The following is a 22210-nucleotide window of genomic DNA, read 5'->3' as shown; positions in this document are numbered from 1 at the left end:
ACAGACACTCTTTCTCGGGCAACAAATTCCTAAGTTATGAAATGGTTTCACCAGATGCTTGCTTTCCATTTCAATAACAGGGTCCGCATGCAGTATCATGCGCCTCAGGATTGCATTTCAAGTAAACTCTGAGTAAACTAATGGTCTCTGTTGTTCAACAACCACCTGTGGGGCTTCAATAATCCAAGGTACTCTTCTGGCTAGCTTATGCGAAAGCGTGTACCACTCTTCCTCCTGTGCCCCTTCTCTATGGTGAGTCTGGCACTTTAAGACCACGACATCCAAAGTTGAATATTCCTTAATGCCCCTGGCATCATGCTTTTTAGGGCACCATTTCCAGTTCCATCAGCAGGTACAAATATCTTTCTACAAGTCGGAATGAAGAGGAATTCAAAATATGACATGCATTTGGGGCAACTATTGAGAGACTGAAAGCAGACTTACCTGTAAGAATTAGCCAACCACTACCCTTCTCGGTTTCAAAGAGAAGACTATCACTCAGCATTGGATCATTGAATGGTTTGCAGTTTTTGATGAGACTCTGAAAACATCATACCTCAAATACAGCTTATCCGTTATATATTTTGCACGCTATGTACGAGTTTCTGAGCACTGACCGTGATTGCTTTGGACAACCGAATGTACTTTTTTTAAATTGATTTTATTATCTGAAAGAACACTGCAGGAATTAGAGTACAATAAGGATAGGGCAAAGTTACACAGTGAGCATGAGTCTTGTCACATATACTAGCACATTGTACACCGGTACAATCATGTTTCCCAGTGAATAACTCCACAACATGTAGTAGTTTATTATCATGGTGAAACCCAGTGGCTGCAATGAAAGTGTAAAGCATTAAAGATGTGGGCCACAGATGTGGGCCGTGACTACGGCCCAGAGTCATCTCTTCAGTATTGGACACGGCCTTCAGTGGGCAGGAGTGAAGATGCTGAGAAATCACTTCCAGAGAATCACCCTGTCCCTGGTGACGCCTCAGCCTGCCTTGCCGCTAGGTAGGCAAGCAAAAGGGCCCGAAACTTGCTTAGCTCTTGAACGCACAGGCATCAACTCCCAGTACATCTCAAGTTGTTCTAGGCAATAAGCAGCATCGCGCAGCCAGTTATTAAGTCGAGGTATGTGGCGCCTGGCCAGCAGAAGTAAGATGGCAGTCAGTTTGCACATGTACGAGGAGATATTTTTCACATAGCCTAGCAAAGCTACCAGCGGCATCCGCTGGGGAACACGGGCAGTAATCAATGCAACAGTGTCAAACACCTGTAGCCAGAGGTGTGCAACTGCAGGTCACTTCCAGGCCATGAGCAAAAAAGTGGCGGTGGGAGCAGCACATTACAAGCAGCACACTTCAGTAGCCAAGCCTATTCAAAATCAATCAATCAGTTGACTAGTAGAGCGCAACTTGACACCCAGGAGGGTATCCAGTTGAGTTGTAGACGTCTCAGGCATCTACTAGCGCCAATGTCAACAATAGTGGGAATCAGGAGGTGTCAGGTGGCACAGCTGGGGCATACATACTTTCTAGCCCAGCGCGCTGTCTCAGTCTGTCCCACCCCTATATTGTGCAAGCTACTGCCAAGAACAAAGTCAGATTGATCTGGATCGACAATATTCAGCTTCAAGGGGAGGAGGCAGGAAGCAATCAATTTGGCCAAGATTTTATTATCTACATTGATCATGTTCAGAGGTCTATAGGAGTCGCAGTACCGAGGGGACTTGTCCAGTTTCAATACAGTGATAATTAGTGCCTCCCGGAGGGAAGGTGGCAGTATAACATGTACAAGGTACTCCCCTCATACGTGGCCTAAAGGTGGAAAGCCAGAATCTGAGCATATTCTTTATAAAAGGCTACAGTTAAGCCATCTAGGCCCAATGCCTTGACACCAGGCATGCTTTGGATAACCTGTACAATATCACCAATCGTGAAGTCCTCATGTAAGAACTGGCAGGGCACGTTATCAAGCGAAAGTAACTGTACCGTATCAAAGTAGGAGGACAGGGCAGCAGGATCATGTAGGAAAGAGAAAGTGTACAGGTCAAGGTAGCACGTGGTCATGACGCCTCGGATAGTGTCAGAGCATGCATTAGCTGTCTGCTGGCCATCTACGAGCTCCAGAATGTGGTCAATAGCCTAAGGTTTGTGAAGTAGCCTAGCAAGTGTCTTACCTGCCATGTTCCCTTTGCCATTGCGCCGAGCGACTGGCTCTTTGCCTAGATAATGCATCTTTCTGAGCGCCGCCTCTTCATATTTCAATAATTTACTCCTGAGGGAGGACCACTGAATGCATTTTAACCCGTAGGGTGCCTTGGACGAGGTGCACCAGGGGGGGCAGAAACCTCTAGGCGCCAGGGCTAATGTTTTTTGGGTGGTTTTTTTTTTTGTTTGTTTGTTTTTTTAGAGATGGGGAGTGACCCATTAGGCAAGGGTCGCTCCCCTGGGGGGCAAATTGTATTTAGACCATTTCTGCCCCCCTTGGGGGTAGATCGGCCGATTTTAGGTCAATCTGCCCCCAAGGGGGGCAGAAACAACTAGGCACCGGGGATTTTTTTTTTGCGCCAATGTCACGCAAGGGGAGCGACCCCATAGGCAAGGGTCGCTCCCGGGGGAGGGGGAGGGGGGTCGTAAAATTTATTTTAGCCCATTTCTGCCCCACCACTTAGACACCAGGGATTGGTGTGTGTGTGTGTATGCGTGTGTTTTCTTTAGGGAGGCAGCCCCTTGGGTAAGGGTCGCTCCTCATGGGAGCACATTACTGTTGGCCATATCTGCCCCCCATTGGGGGCAGATGGGCCTATTTTTGGAAGGCCCATTTGCCCCGGGGGGGGGCAGAAAGCATAAACATAAAGAGGGTGGGGGTATGGCCATACCCCCACCCCAAATAAATGGGGCCAAAGTTGTTCTGCCCACTAGTGGGCAGATGGGGCAATTACCCTTGATCCACATCCCGGGGGCGCAGAAAGTCTACTAGATGCCAGTATAGGCCTGGTTACGCCCCCACCTCAACTGAAGGGGGTTACAGTCTTGCAGCTCTCCCCCTCACTTTAAAACATCTTATCCCACAGCAAGCAAGAAGGCATTTGATTATTTTGGGTTTTATTTTTACATTTGGGCCATGAGAACTTGGCTTATTCTCAAAATCGTCCCACTTGGAATGGTGAGGGCTGCACTTTATGGACTTTGGGACGCTGCCATGTAGAAAAATCCACAAGACCTAGACACATCTGAAAACTAAACATGTAGGTGATTCCAGAATGGTGTGTTTCACATGCACCCCGCACCATTTTTGTACCCACAATCCCCTGCAAACCTCCAACTTTGCTGGAAATCACACATTTTTCCCACGTTTTTGTGTTGGAACCTTCTGGAATCTGCAGAAATCCACAAAACTCCTACCACGCAGCATTGTCTCATCTATACCGATAAAAATTCTGCTGCACTTGTCAGCCTAAAAATGTTTTTTTGCAAACTGCCCTTTTGGACCCCCTTTGTTCCCCCTCAATATCAACATGTTTTTGGCTCTTCCCTTTCACAAGCACTTGGCCCACCTACACAAATGAGGTATCATTTTTACCGGGAGACTGAGGGGAACATTGGGTGGTATGAAATGTGTCCCAGTGCGGTGATCTCCCACAGAAATGTGGGAAAAATTTGATTTTTTTAGCTAAAATTTAGGTTTGCTGAGGATTCTGGGTAAGAAAACATTGGGGGATCCACGCAAGTCACACCTCACTGGACTCCCTCAGGTGTCTAGTTTTCAGCAATGTCTGGGTTTGGTAGGTTTCCCTAGAAGGCTGCTGAGCCCAGGACCAAGAACGCAGGCGCCCCCCTGCAAAAACAGGTTGTTTTGTATTTGATAATTTTGATGTGTCCACGTTGTGTTTTGGGCCATTTCCTTTCGTGGGCACTAGGCCTACCCATACAAGTGAGGTACCATTTTTATCGGGAGACTTGGGGGAACGCTGGGTGGAAGGAAATTTGTGGCTCCTCTCAGATTCCAGAACTTTCTGTCACCGAAATGAGAGGGAAAAAGTGTTTTTTTGGCCAAATTTTGATGTTTGCAAAGGATTCTGGCTAACAGAACCTGGCCAAAGCCCCACAAGTCACCCCATCTTGGATTTCCCTAGGTGTCTAGTTTTAAAAAATGTGCTGGTTTGCTAGGTTTCCCCAGGTGCCGGCTGAGCTAGAGGCCAAAATCCACAGGTAGGCACTTTGTAAAAAACACCTCTGTTTTCTGTGAAAAAATGTGATGTGTCCACGTTGTGTTTTGGGTCATTTCCTTTTGTGGGCGCTAGGCCTACCCACACAAGTGAGGTACCATTTTTAATCGGGAGACTTGGGGGAACGCTGGGTGGAAGGAAATTTGTGGCTCCTCTCAGATTCCAGAACTTTCTGTCATCGAAATGAGAGGAAAAAGTGTTTTTTTTGGTCAAATTTTGAGGTTTGCAAAGGATTCTGGGTAACAGAACCTGGTCAGATCCCCACAAGTCACCCCATTTTGGATTCCCCTAGGTGTCTAGTTTTAAAAAATGCGCTGGTTTGCTAGGTTTCCCCAGGTGCCGACTGAGCTAGAGGCCAAAATCCACAGGTAGGCACTTTGCAAAAAAACACCTCTGTTTTCTGTGAAAAAATGTGATGTGTCCATGTTGTGTTTTGAGCTATTTCCTTTCGTGGGCGCTGCGCCTACCCACACAAGTGAGGTACCATTTTTATCGGGAGACTTGGGGGAACACAGAATAGAAAAACAAGTGTTATTGCCCCTTGTCTTTCTCTTCATTTTTTCTTTCCAAATGTGAGGCAGTGTGTAAAAAAAGACGTCTATTTGAGAAATGCCCTGTAATTCACATGCTAGTATGGGCACCCCGGAATTCAGAGATGTGCAAATAACCACTGCTTCTCAACACCTTATCTTGTGGCCATTTTGGAAATACAAAGGTTTTCTTGATACCTATTTTTCACTTTTTATATTTCAGCAAATGAATTGCTGTATACCCGGTATAGAATAAAACCCCATTGCAAGGTGCAGCTCATTTATTGTCTCTGGGTACCTAGAGTTCTTGATGAACCTACAAGCCCTATATATCCCCGCAACCAGAAGAGTCCAGCTGACGTAACGGTATATTGCTTTCAAAATTCTGACATCGGAGGAAAAAGTTACAGAGTAGAACGTGGAGAAAAATTGCTGTTTTTTTCACCTCAATTTCAATATCTTTTTTTTCAGCTGTTATTTTCTGTAGGAAACACTTGTAGGATCTACACAAATGACCCCTTGCTTAATTCAGAATTCTGTCTACTTTCCAGAAATGTTTAGCTTTCTGGGATCCAGCATTGGTTTCTCACCCATTTTGGTCACTAACTGGAAGGAGGCTGAAAGCACAAAACATAAGAAAAATGGGGTATGTCCCAGTAAAATGTCAAAATTGTATTGAAAAATGGGGTTTTCCAATTCAAGTCTGCCTGTTGCTGAAAGCTGGGAAGGTGGTGATCTAGCCACCACAAACCCTTTGTTGATGCCATTTTCAGGGGAAAAAACACAAGCTGTCTTCTGCAGCTCTTTTTTCCCATTTAAAAAAAAAACAAAAAAACTTTTCACTGTATTTTGGCTAATTTCTTGGCCTCCTTCAGGGGAACCCACAAAGTCTGGGTACCTCTAGAATTCCTAGGATGTTGGAAAAAAAGGACGCAAAGTTGGCGTGGGTAGCTTATGTGGACAAAACGTTATGAGGGCCTAAGCGAGAACTATTCCAAATAGGCAAAAAAAGGCCTGGCACAGGAGGGGGAAAAGGCCTGGCAGCGAAGGGGTTAAGGTTTCATTGAAATAACTGACCTTTTCAAAGGAGCCCTTATTTGTTACCCGATGTCTTAAAATTCTGGACTCCTGTATTTTAATTTCCAAAACACTGGCACATGGTTCAAAAAATAAATACAGATTTTGTTGAGTTCTAACATTTGAAATTCATTTGGACATACAGATCAGGATTTTTTCTCCAGATAAAAAGGAATCCAAGATTAATACAGCGGCCAGAAGAGTTGCTTTGAAGATGGTATCTAGGAGCTAGAGGACTCCCACTGAAGCTTAGTCCTTGGTCACGTTGTCTGGTGCAAAGGTTCAATCTCTAGACATATCTCACAAGATTAATTAGACTGTTATGACAGAACTAGGTGCTCCCCTCTTCATTTTGCAGATATTTGCTTAGACAACTAGGATGGCCTTTCCTTTCGGAAGTTGAAAAAATTGGGAGGAGAAGGTGCTGAAATGAACAGATGTGCTAGGCTCAGTAGTTAGAAGGGAACAAGCATGTTTTGAGTTGTTTGAGGAATGTCAGATGATATTATGTTCCTCTGACAGCAAATTGAAGGGCGAGCCATAATAAAGCTGCTCTGGCTGAAAATTATTATTTTGCCTATAGGAGTCTTGTAAATATGGAAAACAATTTTCTCAAATGCTGCTTGCAGCTCTAATATGATCAGGAACAAGCCCGCACCACCAATTTCCTGAGGGCAGCATCTAGCAAGGTAAACAAGAGCAGCTTTGTGGCAAGGGAAATTCAGGCTAGCAGAGGTCTAAGCAGCCTCAGGTGCTCATTGATAGCAGAGTTCAAGATCTTCATGATTAAGGACAAAGTCAGTACGAGGTGTAAATATGAAGTATAAAGGCGATCCAGAAGTGATATCTTCCTTAAGGTAGATACCACTAGGATGTCTGGGAGCTTCAGGGACAGTTTATGAAGCAAAAGATAAAATGCTGATACACTAGACCTGTGGTGATATGATGCCCAAATGAAAAATAGTTTTGTGAGCAGAACCACACCTTCCCCCTTCTTAAGGAGATCTTAAGTTGACAGTCATCACCTGCTGGAAATGCTTAATCCTGCTGCTTCATGTTCAACTTTCATACTAAACAAATCCCAAAAGGATCTCTTTTACTGAAGTCTTTCTTTCTGTTTTCTATACCCATCATAGGTTAAATCTTGCTGTGTACATATTTTATCTTCTTCATTTTCATCATCTCACTTTAAAGCTATCTCCTACGTCAGTGTTATGATATCATGTTCATTGCTTTCCTCCTGCAGCACAAATGAAGTTATATCTTTGAACTATTCTAACTTCAGTACTTCACCTATGTTCCCTTTTCATTGTAGACCCAAAATGATGTATCATTCCATTCTGGTTCATTCTGTCATTTTGGTGTTAAATGTATTACTCTGTACTGCTGAGCAGAAGCTCTGCTTTTCTCCTCACACTGATGAATTTACAGAGATCCCCACCCTGCACAGAAGCTCATTTTACAATCTTCTTCCCTAACCATTGTAGCCAATCAGTACTGAGTGGTGTCCACCTCATCAATCCCATTATCTCAGAAGAACTCACCCATTCCTGATGGGGCTTACAGTTATGGTGAAGCCCTCTTGCCTCACACCAGCTCATCACAGTCATTTTAAAAACATGCCCAAGCACTTCATTCATCTCCCACTCAACTCACATTTTCCTAATCTCCTTGCTGTTGTCCCCCAAGATCTGAAAGAGCCCATCCAGGATTTCCGGCAGGTAGTCCAGCAGATTAATGTCAGGTACAGACTCAAGCACCAGGATCTGCAAATAGAGAAAAATATAGGAAGGGCAGAGTGAGACATGCAAATCTTCTTAAGCATAACGTGTATCAAGAGCAGCGCAGGTTGCTGCAAGAGTATTGCTGCCTATTACAAGCATGATCTATGTGTCAGGCAGAACACTGGTTCCACTGCCTCTGAGTGATAGTGGAATGAGTTTCACGTACAGTGACAGTTCCTAACACCTCAGCTCCTGAAGTAAGTTATCGGAGAGTTAAATATGCAGCATAAGGCAGAGCAAGCTGGAGGCAGAACCGGGAAATGTTGAATGGTGTACAGGTTATTTGCTTTAATGGATGTAGGATAGCCACAAGGTCTGCCTGGAAACCTTTGCTGTCTGGTTTCTGTGGGTTGGTAGTGGGAGACATGGAGAAAGTTAAAAGAAGCAAGCAGGTACGTTACTCCCTCAAATCCACAAGGGATAAATCTTTACAACTGGACACCACAGATCTCTAAGCATCAAGAGTGTAAGGTGAATCTTTGCCTTGTAGAGAAGTTGTTAGATATTACCTAGTAATGCTGGGCCATACCCTATGTCACACAAGCTGAGCATATTAGGCTTATGTAGAAACATCCCCACTCTTAGCATAGAAAGATGTGTGCTGGGTGCAGAAAATACATTTAGAATGCCTGCCGGTGAGTCCAATATCCTACTGTCTTACAGCCAATCACTGTTCCAGTCAGACTTTCCCACACCCAAGCACTTTCCTCAAGCTGCTTAGAAAGGCCAGATCAAGACTTTTGTCAAGAGATTATGTTAACCTTTAGTGTACTCTATCATCACGGACACACGTTGGTTCCCAGACAAGGGTAAATTCTGTCCCACCAGGAGTGGTATAAAAAAAAGTTGAGAGATAATTTATATGGTATCAAGCGTGTTCTCCATTTCGAGATGGAATATAATTGCAGACTTCAAAACAAGCATTCCCCACCTCTTCATTTACTTCCTCGCCATAACCATACTTGTGATCTTTGGTGGGAAACATCACCTCCTAGCATTCTTTACATTATGCTGTTATAGCCTAACCATGAACATGCAAACCAAGTAAACCTGTCCCTGTCCCATAGGCCACACACTTACCCAAGAGATGATGAACTGACGAGCATACTGGTTGTTGGAGTAGATTCTCTCCCGCAGCAGTGGCACAAACCCCACCAAATCAAATTTGTTGCTCTCGGTCACAATGTCCTACAGTGAAAACAAAATGCAATAACATCAGAGGAAGAACACAGGAGGAGGTGAAAGGCTTCAGGCCGCATAGGTAGCAATCTGCTCCTGTTGGTCATCGTCCATTCTCTAAGGAAATCACATGCGGAGAATGAGAGGCCACATCACCACCCCTGTTACTCTTGTATTGGAATTGTGTTTGTGGTGCTAAGAAACTGTGTTCTGATGTAATCTGTACAGGTAGGTGAATGCTGAATGAGGTGGAGGGAGGGGCAGTTTTTGATGTACGTGCAGTGGGTAAATGGAATAAGTAATTTCAAAGTTCAAGTACAGCAACAGAGTAAATGCACCAGGTAACTACACTTGAAACTCACCATGCCTCCCTCATAAAGGCCAGACAAATAGTTGACAATTGCTTTTACGCTTAGGGATGTTAAATAAAACTCAAGAAAACTACCAACTCAAATTGGCAAAATTCCATAGTATTAATGTTAAGCAATTAACTATGCAGTCATGCACTGCGCATGCTCTCTGTGCATAATCCTGCACAAGTACAGCTTGAGGTAGTGGTGAAGGATAGAGAGGAGAAGGGGCGGTGGTATATATCCCAGATGAACGGTGGATGCTAAGAGGGCTCATAGGCACTTTGTAAAATGTGGTTAATTTCATTCCAATCTGTTTAGTCTGTTACCTACTACACAGAGCAGCAATATTAACAATTGAAATGTTATCTGGAACTAGATAATGGTTCGGCTAATGCCATCATCATTATAAGTTTGATCAGATACTGTTTAAGTAAAATGATACAACATTCAAACGTAATGAAACACACAATATATGTTAAGCTAGCATTAGAAACAAGCCTCGGATAGTGGGACCAAACAATCCATTCATTGTAACAGAACCTTATGTTGTCACAATGTGTCTGGTAAAACACTTTACTGTAAGGCTGGGGATGGAGAAGGTAATTATAAGGGACAATGGGCTCTCATAAGGACAGAAAGCCCAGGGTACTTAGTAATCAGTGCTTCAGATACTCAGTCTGCAACAGAAATAGAATGTCTGAACAGTGAAATACAGTTGTCCCAATGGCAACCAACGTAGTGTGGTCAGAATAACTTAACAATATTTCTTATATCATGAGTATTTGCAATATAAATTATAACAGAAACAATGGAAGATACAACACAATAGAAAATAAAATACACCACTACAAATAATTGTTGCAATCTCACAGAAAGAACCAAAATCGAATGTGAGTACTGGGCTGGAATGAAAGCAGATGTCAGGATCTACACAATGATACCAGGAAATTGTTAGTAGATGTGCGCAAACACAAGTTGTCTCTCGTGATGACCTCCTGGGCTGGCCAGAGGCCTATACATAAGGCAAGTAAGTAGACCTTCAGCATGGCTTTAAGCTTATCCTAGTGAAGTCAATAAAAAGTGCACAGCATTCTGCAATGGACCTTCAGCAATGAATGAAGGGATTTATTGAGCGTGTGGCCACTCAAAAAGTGTCCCTTTCCTGTGTGGAGTGTAAGATAGGTAAAGAATATAGAAAGACTTAAGTGGGAAAAGCCAGGGCTTAAGTTTCTTTCTAAAAGGCCTCTCGCCTTCAGTTAAATGCAGTTCAGCAGGAAGCCTATTCCAGGCACGAGGGTCAAAGAGTAAGAAGGATACTTTTGCAAGCCAGACCCTAGGAGATTTGTCCAGAAGCAAAGCACAAGATTCTTGTGGGTTTATAATGACATATCCTGAATGACAGGTAACATAGATCAGTTCATCGCTCTGTGCCTCAGAAGAAGAGTCTTAAACAGGATCCGCTTGTTTACAGTGAGGCCGGAAAGGTTCCTCGAATGCAGCGAGACATGAGCTCGACTAGGAAGACTGAGCACCCGACGAGTCTCTGCTCTTTGGACCGTTTGTAATTTCCTCACCAGACATTGTGGTAGACCAGCATAAAGGGCATTGGCATAATCCACCCTGGACATAATCAGGGCAGGATCACTGTTATCCTCACAGGTATACAGTAGAGAGGAAATGCAGATTTTTTTTTTGCTGTGCACATAAAACCAAAACACGTGCAGACTACTGTGTTGATTTGGTTGTGCAATGTCAGCTGTTTATCAAACCTTAATCCCAAGTTTTCTACCGCATTAACTGGTAGGTTGGGCAAAAAGGTCTCGCCTGGCTAATGTGCTAGCAAATTTAGGTTGAAATTTTAGCCAAAGCTGATGACCTCTGTCCGATCAGTGTTACATTGAAGTTGGTAGATATTCATCCACTGAAAAACAGCAGACAAATATGGTTTAATGGAATCCGGCCAATTAGCTTGTCCTTTTTAAAGGAAAACACAAGATGTGTGTCGTCGGCACACAAAATTATCTTGGTCCCAAAAGACATGATCAGTGCCATAAGTGGGGTCATATAGATGTTGAACACTGTAGGGCTAAGGGCCGAGCCTTGAGACACAGCTGTTACCAGCCAAAAAAGGCGGCAGCCAAACTTCCTGACATCTATCTTTGAGGAAAGATTTCAGCCACTTCAGCGCTGTGCTCCGGATACCTATGAAGGCGGGCAAGCGGCCTGGAGTGAGAAACCATGTAAAACGCAGCTGACCGGTCTAACAGTGCCAGGACTGCCTTTCCTGCTGCGCCTAAAATGCTTTTTTATCATATCCGAGACTTCCAGAAGCACGGTCTCTGGACTGATTTCTACCCTAAACCCAGACTGCTTGGGGTGAAGTAGCATGCTAGAGTCAATGCACCTGGACAGCTGTCAGCTGACAAAGTTCAATACGTTTTGATGGGGCTGGCAGCAAGGAAACAGGCCTATTGTTTCTTGTGATATTGGGGTCTGTGGTGGGTTTTTTCAGGAGGGGCAGAATTTTGGCCTGTTTCCAACCGGCGGGGACTCTGCCTGATGCCAATGACATATTTAACAGGGAAATCATCACTGAACAGATTACATCCATTGCCATAGCTAGAAGAAAAGGGGGCAGCCATTGGATGAGGAGCTTGGCTTAAAGTTTAAAATAACCTCTTTATAGAATCATCCATAGAAACCGAATTAAAAGAAAAGAGGGAGCAGGTTGGGACCTAGCAGTGGGCAAAGAGGCATTATCTCAGTATCTTGTTTCGGTTAAGCTTTTCTGAATTTCCTCAGTTTCATTCAGAAAAAACATGCCAGTTGTTCACCCCACTCGGCTGAGGGAACCTTGCTTCGGTAACAAGCCACCGGATCTGAATTTGTTTTACTATTTTAAAAATGTTTCTAGGTTTGTTTTCTGCCCTTTCAATCCTTCCCTCGTAGGATTCCCTTTCAGTGGAACTGATTAGAGTGGAATAATTCTTAAGCACTTCTTTGAACTTGATTTCATCTTCAGAGCTATAGTTTTTGCGCCAAGCTCTTTCAGCCTTTTTGCATATTTTTTTTCTCCTGTAATTTTTTCTCCTGTTTCAGGGCGTCATTGAACCAAGGGAGGGAGATCTTGTCTCTTCTTGTCTTACGTCCTGGGAAAGGGGGCAATTTTTCCACTGAGGGACTAATCCAATTGTCGAACTCCTGCACGTCTGACTCAAGCGGACCCAGAAGATTTGGCATTGTCTATTCCAGGGTATCAGCAAGCTATTCTAAGTAATCCTGGAATAAGGTCTACCTTGACCCACGGCGGGGAGGATTCAACGGTTTCCATGTAAGGGAACAAGCCAATGAATCAGACAATAGTGACCACACAGATAATCAGATCAATGCAGGGCAAAGCCAGCATACATTCCCACAGCCGGCAAAAGCCCACAGTCAAACAGTGTCAGAGCATCCTTGCAAAATTCAAAGTCCAGTCAACCGGCCTTGTCAGTCTTACCCCCTCAAAGAGGAGCCTGGAAACTCAAGAGCTTCAGAGCACACCTATTGGGTCAGATGAACCCTTTATGGCATCCTATGACAGGAAACCTTGGGCACGCTTTTCAGACTGGCTAAAGACGATGAACGCAGCAGGATAAAGAAGTGGGGAAGGGAGCATACTTTGTGGCCTGAACTCATCCGCCAACTTGCCGTTGCCATTGTTAGATGAAAGGTAAATCTTTGTCCTAATTAACAGGTAACCCTAAAAACAGTAGTACTGGTAAGGTTTGCAAAGAACTTCACTCATACTCATTAATGTATGTGATGAATTATGCCAGAGATAACTGCATGTAAATAAGAGTTAATCTGGGAGTTAACGAGACCAACAGGGTAAACCCTCTAAGGGTCCTCCAAAAGGTGATCCACTGAAACACTGATGTGCAGTCCCTGGCGCTCTTCTGGTAACGGGGCCCACCAAAGTGCTGCATAAACGAATACGACAGGAGGAGCTTCAGGGAAGAAGAAAAAACGGCAAGATGGCATAGAGGCAGTGCAGTGTGCCCCCTTATACTTACTGGATTAAATACAGATGTGTACTTCCATAAGTGGCAGCCAATCCAGAGCCCAAATCTCGCAGCCACCCACCTTCCAAAAATGAAACACGTTTCAAAGTTCTCTCTTATGCTTTCCATAGTCACGTTTTTGAGACTTACCTGTACCAGGCAATATAACACCCACCCTTGTGGGGTACCATTTTAATCAGCGGACGTGTGGTAAATTCAGGATGGTACAACATTTACTATTATCTATTGAATTTCCCTATATTTTTAGCATCATGTGATACGTCGATGTCCACAAAAAAACTTTGTCAAAAAGCTTCACCAGAACTTTTTGGCATTATCGGTAATCCACTTTTCGGAATGGTTCAAATTAGGTCATATTCCTAGGCTCAGAATATTGGGGCCACTTCAAAAACAGTTTTCATATACCCCTATGAGTTTTCTTTATTAAGTGATGACTGGTCAGCAGACAGTGAAAAACAGTGAAAATACTGTAAACCACAACTTCATTGTTGGTTCTGGGTATTGTTGGCTTTTCAACAAACTACAAAAACAATACATTTCTGCGACCAGAAGAGACTAACAGTTCTAATGGTATATCATTTTTGTGGGTCGGCATTCTATACAAAAGTTTACAGGTGAAAATCTTGTTACCCATTTATCTTTTTCCCGCTTTGAAGGTACTATTTTATTTATTTCCACAATTTGGTATTTTTTTTAAATCCTTGAGTAATCTACACAAATAAACCTTTGCTGAATTAATGTTTTCTTAATTTCAACACTCTGGGATTTTCCAGGGGTTTCACAAACTGCAAGCAGATAACAGGCACAAACATTGGACCCTCTTGGCCAATTTCCTGGGCTGGGGTACAGACACACAGCCCATTCCTTTCACTTTACATTGTGAGAGAAAGGCATTTTATGTCTGTGCCCAGTAAGGAGCTAGACATTGTTCCTATTTTTTTTTATTAGGCTAGGAAATGTATTATTAGCGTAAACAAAATCCAAACAGCGCTGGAGTCCTTGCAGGGGCACAGACTTGTACGCCTGTGTCTCAGAAAAGAGAAATATACTTTTTGGAATTTCTTAAGCCAAACAAAAGGCATCTGCTTCCTTCCTGAGACACACCCTGGTGTATCTGTGTCCTAGAAAGGAGCAAGAGGATGTGGATTACAGGGAGTGCAGAATTATTAGGCAAGTAGTATTTTTGAGGATTAATTTTATTATTGAACAACAACCATGTTCTCAATGAACCCAAAAAACTCATTAATATCAAAGCTGAATATTTTTGGAAGTAGTTTGTAGTTTGTTTTTAGTTTTAGCTATGTTAGGGGGATATCTGTGTGTGCAGGTGACTATTACTGTGCATAATTATTAGGCAACTTAACAAAAAAAAATATATACCCATTTCAATTATTTATTATTACCAGTGAAACCAATATAACATCTCAACATTCACAAATATAAATTTCTGACATTCAAAAACAAAACAAAAACAAATCAGTGACTAATATAGCCACCTTTCTTTGCAAGGACACTCAAAAGCCTGCCATCCATGGATTCTGTCAGTGTTTTGATCTGTTCACCATCAACATTGCGTGCAGCAGCAACCACAGCCTCCCAGACACTGTTCAGAGAGGTGTACTGTTTTCCCTCCTTGTAAATCTCACATTTGATGATGGACCACAGGTTCTCAATAGGGTTCAGATCAGGTGAACAAGGAGGCCATGTCATTAGATTTCCTTCTTTTATACCCTTTCTTGCCAGCCACGCTGTGGAGTACTTGGACGCGTGTGATGGAGCATTGTCCTGCATGAAAATCATGTTTTTCTTGAAGGATGCAGACTTCTTCCTGTACCACTGCTTGAAGAAGGTGTCTTCCAGGAACTGGCAGTAGGACTGGGAGTTGAGCTTGACTCCATCCTCAACCCGAAAAGGCCCCACAAGCTCATCTTGGATGATACCAGCCCAAACCAGTACTCCACCTCCAACTTGCTGGCGTCTGAGTCGGACTGGAGCTCTCTGCCCTTTGCCAATCCAGCCACGGGCCCATCCATCTGGCCCATCAAGACTCACTCTCATTTCATCAGTCCATAAAACCTTAGACAAATCAGTCTTGAGATATTTCTTGGCCCAGTCTTGACGTTTCAGCTTGTGCGTCTTGTTCAGTGGGGGTCGTCTTTCAGCCTTTCTTACCTTGGCAATGTCTCTGAGTATTGCACACCTTGTGCTTTTGGGCACTCCAGTGATGTTGCAGCTCTGAAATATGGCCAAACTGGTGGCAAGTGGCATCGTGGCAGCTGCACGCTTGACTTTTCTCAGTTCATGGGCAGTTATTTTGCGCCTTGGTTTTTCCACACGCTTCTTGCGACCCTGTTGACTATTTTGAATGAAACGCTTGATTGTTCGATGATCACGCTTCAGAAGCTTTGCAATTTTAAGAGTGCTGCATCCCTCTGCAAGATATCTCACTATTTTTGACTTTTCTGAGCCTGTCAAGTCCTTCTTTTGACCCATTTTGCCAAAGGAAAGGAAGTTGCCTAATAATTATGCACACCTGATATAGGGTGTTGATGTCATTAGACCACACCCCTTCTCATTACAGAGATGCACATCACCTAATATGCTTAATTGGTAGTAGGCTTTCGAGCCTATACAGCTTGGAGTAAGACAACATGCATAAAGAGGATGATGTGGTCAAAATACTCATTTGCCTAATAATTCTGCACTCCCTGTATTTTAGCCTAAGAAATAATTCACACAGCATATGGATGAGTGCTGATGTCTTAGCATGAAGCCCCAGACTTTTGGATTTTTTTTTCAGGCTAAGAAAAAATCCAAACGTGTCTTACTTCTTGCTGGTGCTCAGACTTGTGTGCCAGTTTCCAAGAAAGCAGCTAGGAGCTATTTAGGTTTTTCTTAGACCAAGAAAAAATCCCAACAGCGTTTGGCTCCTTACTGGAGCACAGCCATAGAGCTCCCTCCTCTCACAATGCTTCTCACTGGGAGGAAAGCATTGCCAGCAAGGAAGCAGAGCTCTTTGGATTTTTTCTTGTTCTTAGGGTAACAAAAAAGCCAAACAGTAGCTGGTTCCTTGCAGATGCACAGGCACAAAGGTACTTCGTCCCACAATGCCTCTCTTGAACAGACACCTCTGTGAGGAAAGGAGGTGTGTGCAATGAACTAGGAAGTGGGGACTGGACGGAGAGTGACTAACAACAATTGCAGTCTTTTCCATTCCAATACCCACCTCCTGGGTCAATTCTTCTGTTGATATGGTTAAGGAGGGGGGGGGGGGGGGGGTAGACAGGATGGTGGAGGAAGCAGAGTGCTCATTCCGCCCCCCCACCCATCTCACCTCCAGAAACAGTCGATCAGGTCAGTGAACATAGACATAGACATAGACATGGAGCAGCCAGAGTAAATGCTCGTAGCTCCTCCCACACCCCACCCTACAGACAGATCCTGGGAAAGACCCGGGAGACTGGTGCATCCCTCCCAGTTCTTGTCATATGTGTCATACATTACGTCACACACCTAGTTAACAAAACGGCTCAGAAGGGAACACCGGCCTGCTGCCTCTTTCAATAGCTTGCTGGTGCCCATAGGGTATAGTGCACAGGCGATTCCCTCCAAGGACCTCTACTACCACCTATGGATTGTTCCCCTTTAAGCAGTGGGGAGAGGTGGTGGGGCGGGTAGGAGCTCCCTCCTTTTTTTATTGATTAAGGGCCCAGAGCGGGATGAATCAAGTAATCACTGGCATATATGCATTTCTTGTAAACACCTTTTCGTGACCGATATAGAAGTTAGAAAGAAGGGCAGTCAAAGAATTAACAAGGAACCTGAGCAGCTGTGCAGTGCATCCAAATAAACCCTAAAGTAGGCAAGGTTTCTGACCACAGGAAATAACAATGCGCTCTTCCCACACTAAAAGGATGGTAACTCAGAGCTATAGAGAGCTCGATTGGGGGCAGTTCCCGATACTTCCTTTCAAAGCGAAAGTGATCTCTTAGCCCAGCACTTGCTACAACTTCTGAAACAGAGGTGTGCGAGCCAACAGATTTACAGGGCAAGCTGAGCCTAGAGTCTGGCTTGGCTCTTAGAGCCATGCACGAGCCAAGCCGGAAAATGTTTGCCATCTAAACCATACAACGACCATCACCGAATGTATATTTATAATCCAAAAAGGGCATTTCTTTAACAAGTGGAAGCTTTTACATTAATAGTTTTTAAACATGAACAAAGAACTATTCCTGCCCCCGCCCACACCCTGGAAACAGTGCCATTAGTGAACTCAGAGACAAGAGAGTTGTCTATAAGAATCTTGGCCACATACAGGGTTCACATGACAATAGTGCATTACATCAAATATAACATGTTTCTGTACTGCTGGTATTAAGCGCTAAAGTATTTGAATGCGTTTTCATAAGCGATAGCAAATCAAAAGGAGGATTGGTAAAATAAAATATTTGCCTGGGATCACACATTTTGGTGAAGGGGGGGTGGGGAGACTCAAATAAATACAAGTTTTCTGGTTTCACATTGTACAAATCAGCGCTGGCATCTATTTGTCTCATCTTTTTTCCTCAAATGCTAATGCTCTGTTTCTACCTAATTGTGGATGAGGGTGGTGCAAAGATGCAGGCAGAAATCACATGAAAGCAAGCGCTGAGCTTCAGGCTCGAGCCTGGCTCGGGCTTTCGGTGGATTGCCCACCTTTAGCCTGAAGACAGAGGGTTAATGTGGTCAAATTTTCTTTAAGGGCTTTAAAGAACACAACATGCTGACAACTGTTTGAAGGTGTTGCTTCACCTCAGAACCAAAGTGCCCAGAATCCTAAAATACGATTTTTAACAGCCGGATCTAAAAAGAGCCTAAAGAAGTAATAGTCAGTGATTTAACTCCCTGAGACAGTGAAACCTATGCTCCCAATAGATGAATCCTTCACCAACAAGCACATGCAATTAGATACACTTAAGAATATACCACTGGTTATAATTTCCAAAGAATTACTCCAGGAGACTTATACATTCGTTTGCAGGAAATGTTCATCTTATTTTGGAATTCACAGAACATGTTAGGAAGCACTCCTGGAAAGTTTCTACAGTTGCGAATTCCCAGGGTTAGTGAACTCCAAGTTACTCAAATGTGAAAGGAATGTTACATGCACCTATGAAACAAGTGTAAGCAAATCTCCGACCTGGTGGTTTTGCTAATGTTTAGTTTCTGTTCACCTACTGTGAATTATAGTTTTCCCCAGGAGAGTCTGCTTCTCCAACACCCGCAAGAATTTTGGTGATGGTCTCTCCCCACTGCCTCCTTAAATGTGGATTTACTCCAGTTTTTCATAGGAGGAACCCTAACACTATATCCACGATGGGAATGTGCTAGCCGAAGGTGTTTGAATGCATACTATCTTGCAAGTGTATGGATGTTTACCTACTTAGCTACTTAGGAAGCTGTCCCTGCTATGGCACGCCCACACCTCATCCCTGGCAACTTGCAGGCGTGAAATATTACACCATTCCATGTAATCAATATATGTGAATTCGTAGAAAAACGAAAACATAGAGAGCATATTGGAGGAAAGAGTGTCATGGAAATCATAGGTTAAGGAAAGTCATTTATAATGAAACACAAACATCGAAAATTAGTGTAAACATTTTAACGGAAATGCATTTAAATAAAAAAGCTAAAGGAGCATATAAATGAAAACACACTTTATTCGAAACTACAGTACAAACAGTAGTTAGTGTCATTACTGATTTAATGAATTGTAAACAATGCAGCAACAATTGTAAAATGTTTATTTTTAAATAATGGCACTAGAAATAGAACTCTGGAACATTTTACTATTAAACTGGCACTAAGGTAAAAGTTCACATGCAGCAGACAGTGCAGGCATGTTCCCCACAGTTTTCCCATTTGATATAGAGTGCATTTCCAAAAAACATTCTCTTTACAAGCTTTCTCTCTGCTGCAGATGTGTCCTCCTGTGGTCAACAACAGTCTACCATGCTGGAGATTACTATATTTACTTCCATTTCTTTTCAGAGTTGTTGGCACTGGAACAGAACACACAACATACATAGGGGTATGATCTGTTTCATGTAACGAAAAGGAACACTAGATTTTGAGCAGATCTGTGTCAGCAAATGGTTAATTCTACCTTTTGTGTTACTAGGATCTAAAAGGAGTATTGTGGTGCTGCTCCCCTGTTGCCTTCCAGTTAGAATGACAGCTGATCTGCCGAAAAACCCACATTCTAAACTGCTGCCACAAAAGCACGGGTAGAAAATTGCTCGAAAAAGAATAAAAACAGCCTCATTCGAGAAAAAACATTCCTCCAAAAAGTTTTGATAAAACACAGAAACCAATGCTAAAACTAAAATTCGATAAAAACTTTTCCATTACATTGTTGCGATGAAAACGTAGCATGAGGAAAACGTTTTCCATTAATTCACATACAACTATGCGTAATATCAGGTGTGAGTAAATTATTTTACTAGTTGTTAGACCTAACACCCCTAGGAGGGTCTCCCCCGGCTCCCAACTTTTTGCCTACTTCCTCCAGTTTTGTGACCTCATTTTTTGCTTGTTTTAAGTCTCTGTGCACTCCCCAAGAAAACATGATAATATTGGCTTATCCCCAACAGGCATATTGAATTTAATTATAAGTCCCTAGTGAATTGGTATTATGTGTACCCTGGGTCTGTCAATTAAATGCTACTAGTGGGCCTGCAGCACTGACTGTGCCACCCTTTTAAGTAGCCCCCCTAACCCTGTCTCAAGCCTTCCAGTGCAGAGTCTGGGTGTGCAATTTTACACTGACATGTCGACCTGGCAAAATAACCCTTTTGCCTGGCCCAAACCTTCCATTTTTACTCATTTGTCAACCCTAATGTAAGCCCTGCACAACCAAGAGGGCAAGGTGCAATGTATTTAAAAGGCAGAACATGTACTTTCAAGCTTTGCATGTCCTGGTAGTGAAAGCTCCCAAAGTAATTTTTCACTACTGCAAGGCCTATCTCTCCCATAGGATAACAATGGGATTACCCTATAACATTTTATAAGTGTAATAATACCCAATTGTGAAAAGATATACTTTTCAAGTTTGGTGTCTCTGCAATCACAATATAAAATCCAAACTGATGGTCAGGGGAGTGGATTTCCTGTAGCCCAATGCCCAGTACATATTCTTTGGGGTCAAGGACAAGTTGTGATGTTTATTTTGTCCTTGGGACAAGTAGGCCCAACCCCCTGCATCACAAACCCTTTAGCTGTCAGTTTACAGGGAAGGGAACTGTCGGCAGTTGAGGTAATATTAGAGTTCATATGTTAATGCCGTTCAAACTTTGATTTATGGCTCATTAATGCAAAGACTTTATTATTAGGGTGAGTACTGCCAAAAACTTTACAAGGTCACACTGCACTACTGATAGTGGTTACAGTAAAAAAAGAAAAAAAAAAAGTGTACACACGTTTGAGAAGTTTAACAATATTAGGCTACATATAATGCTCTCAGAATGCTCTCTGATTAGATGCAAATGTTAGCAGAAGCTTGTAAGCAAGTTTGATGAGTCTTTGCTTTTAAAATAAAATGTTCAGAAGAAAATGCTAGTAGGAAAATAACAATACTGTTTCTTTGAAGCAGCATTTAGTGAAATGTGTTGATGCATGCCAGTATTTCCAAAAAATATTCATAATGGAAAATCAGTGTTACCATTTTCAACAAGATTATGGGAAACATGAACATAAACAAGCACTGGCAAAGCCAACCAATCTGACATGGGTTGTCAGTCTTTTGGTTTTGTCAACATGTGTCTTGTTTTGACATGGCTTTTGCAACGCTTTATTGTTGTGGGAGCTGCCAGTCCATCACCATTGTAACAAACATTGTCAAAAAGCAAAACAAGTTGTTTTGGTCTCAAAAAGCACACATTGCCACAGTTTCTGGCACTGAACAAAACTACTTGGTGTGCCAATATGCTCCTTGTGGAAGAACAGAATGCTATCACTCACAGTAAAGCCAACTGATAGAAAGAGAAATAAAAGTTTTATAAAAACAAAATATCTTGGTTAATGCCAGACCTAATTAGGGGTCCAAATCTTAAATAAAGTTACAAAAGTGCACCCTGGAAGAACTTCTACTTCTGCCCTTGTCAGGAGTAAATTTCCAATCTTTCTCAGTATCGGAAAAGATTACGGAAGAGCTGGTGAAAATCCTTAAAACATGCAAGTTAGTAGGTTTGCACAGACTCAAAGGCATTCCAGCCCTGGAACTATTGCTTACTGCTTCCTCCAGACCCAATATATAGATCTGCAGAAAGGTGGCAAAATAAGGAAATTGCTACAGTAGGGCTTGAAATTACTAGTATTCAAGCTCTATTATAGTATTAGCCTTGGCATAATTAAGGAGGCTAATATCAGAGCTCCTACATAATGAGATTGCTGCCATAATTTGTTGCAGCACTCCATGGCACCAAAGGGACAAGTAGATTCTTTTTTTACAGGATATGTAGATTTAAGAACCAACCTGTGCCATGGACAAGGAGATATTGTATTCAATTCCACACCCCTCTTTGGTGAAGTTGGATTTTAAATGGAAATTCTAAAAAGGCCACTTTAAAAAAGTTGGCATTTTCTTACTTTGTCCTTGAGGGGCCTGCTGCCTGTCTCTAATCACGTCTGGTGTGGGTGACAGATAGGCTTTGTGTATTTCACCTAGACAGCCACACACAATGGAATCTTAGATGTGATTTGATGGGCAATCCTGGCAGGATGGACAGGGGAAGCTGGACCCATCCTCATTTACACCTGTATAGACTGTGTCCTATCCCCACACAAAAGGCTGCATGCCACACTGTAGTGAGCCTGGAGCCAGGGCAGGGCCTCTGTGCCCTTTCTTTTAAGTTTCCCCCCAACTCAAAGACACCACTGGATATAAGGACTGGACGTCGGACCTCACCACTTCAGCACATTTCTAGACCTGTAGATATTGTGCCAAGAA

At 42.9% G+C, this 22210-nt stretch overlaps 1 protein-coding gene across 1 annotated transcript in view; it reads right to left on the bottom strand.

Moving 5' to 3' along the window:
- Positions 1 to 22210, bottom strand: part of VAC14 (VAC14 component of PIKFYVE complex) — a 1245171-nt gene that overhangs the window by 1011476 nt on the left and 211485 nt on the right. Inside the window, exons 6-7 of the mRNA XM_069217475.1 lie at positions 8706 to 8813; positions 7498 to 7607 (exon numbers count right to left, since the gene is read on the bottom strand). Of these exons, the coding sequence (XP_069073576.1) occupies positions 7498 to 7607; positions 8706 to 8813 (218 nt within the window). The remainder of the gene's footprint in view (positions 1 to 7497; positions 7608 to 8705; positions 8814 to 22210) is intronic.

The sequence above is a fragment of the Pleurodeles waltl genome, chromosome 12 (assembly GCF_031143425.1).
Source record: "Pleurodeles waltl isolate 20211129_DDA chromosome 12, aPleWal1.hap1.20221129, whole genome shotgun sequence".
Lineage (NCBI taxonomy): Eukaryota > Metazoa > Chordata > Amphibia > Caudata > Salamandridae > Pleurodeles > Pleurodeles waltl.
Note: the sequence above shows the minus strand (reverse complement) of the source record. Positions and strands in the feature narration are given on the sequence as shown.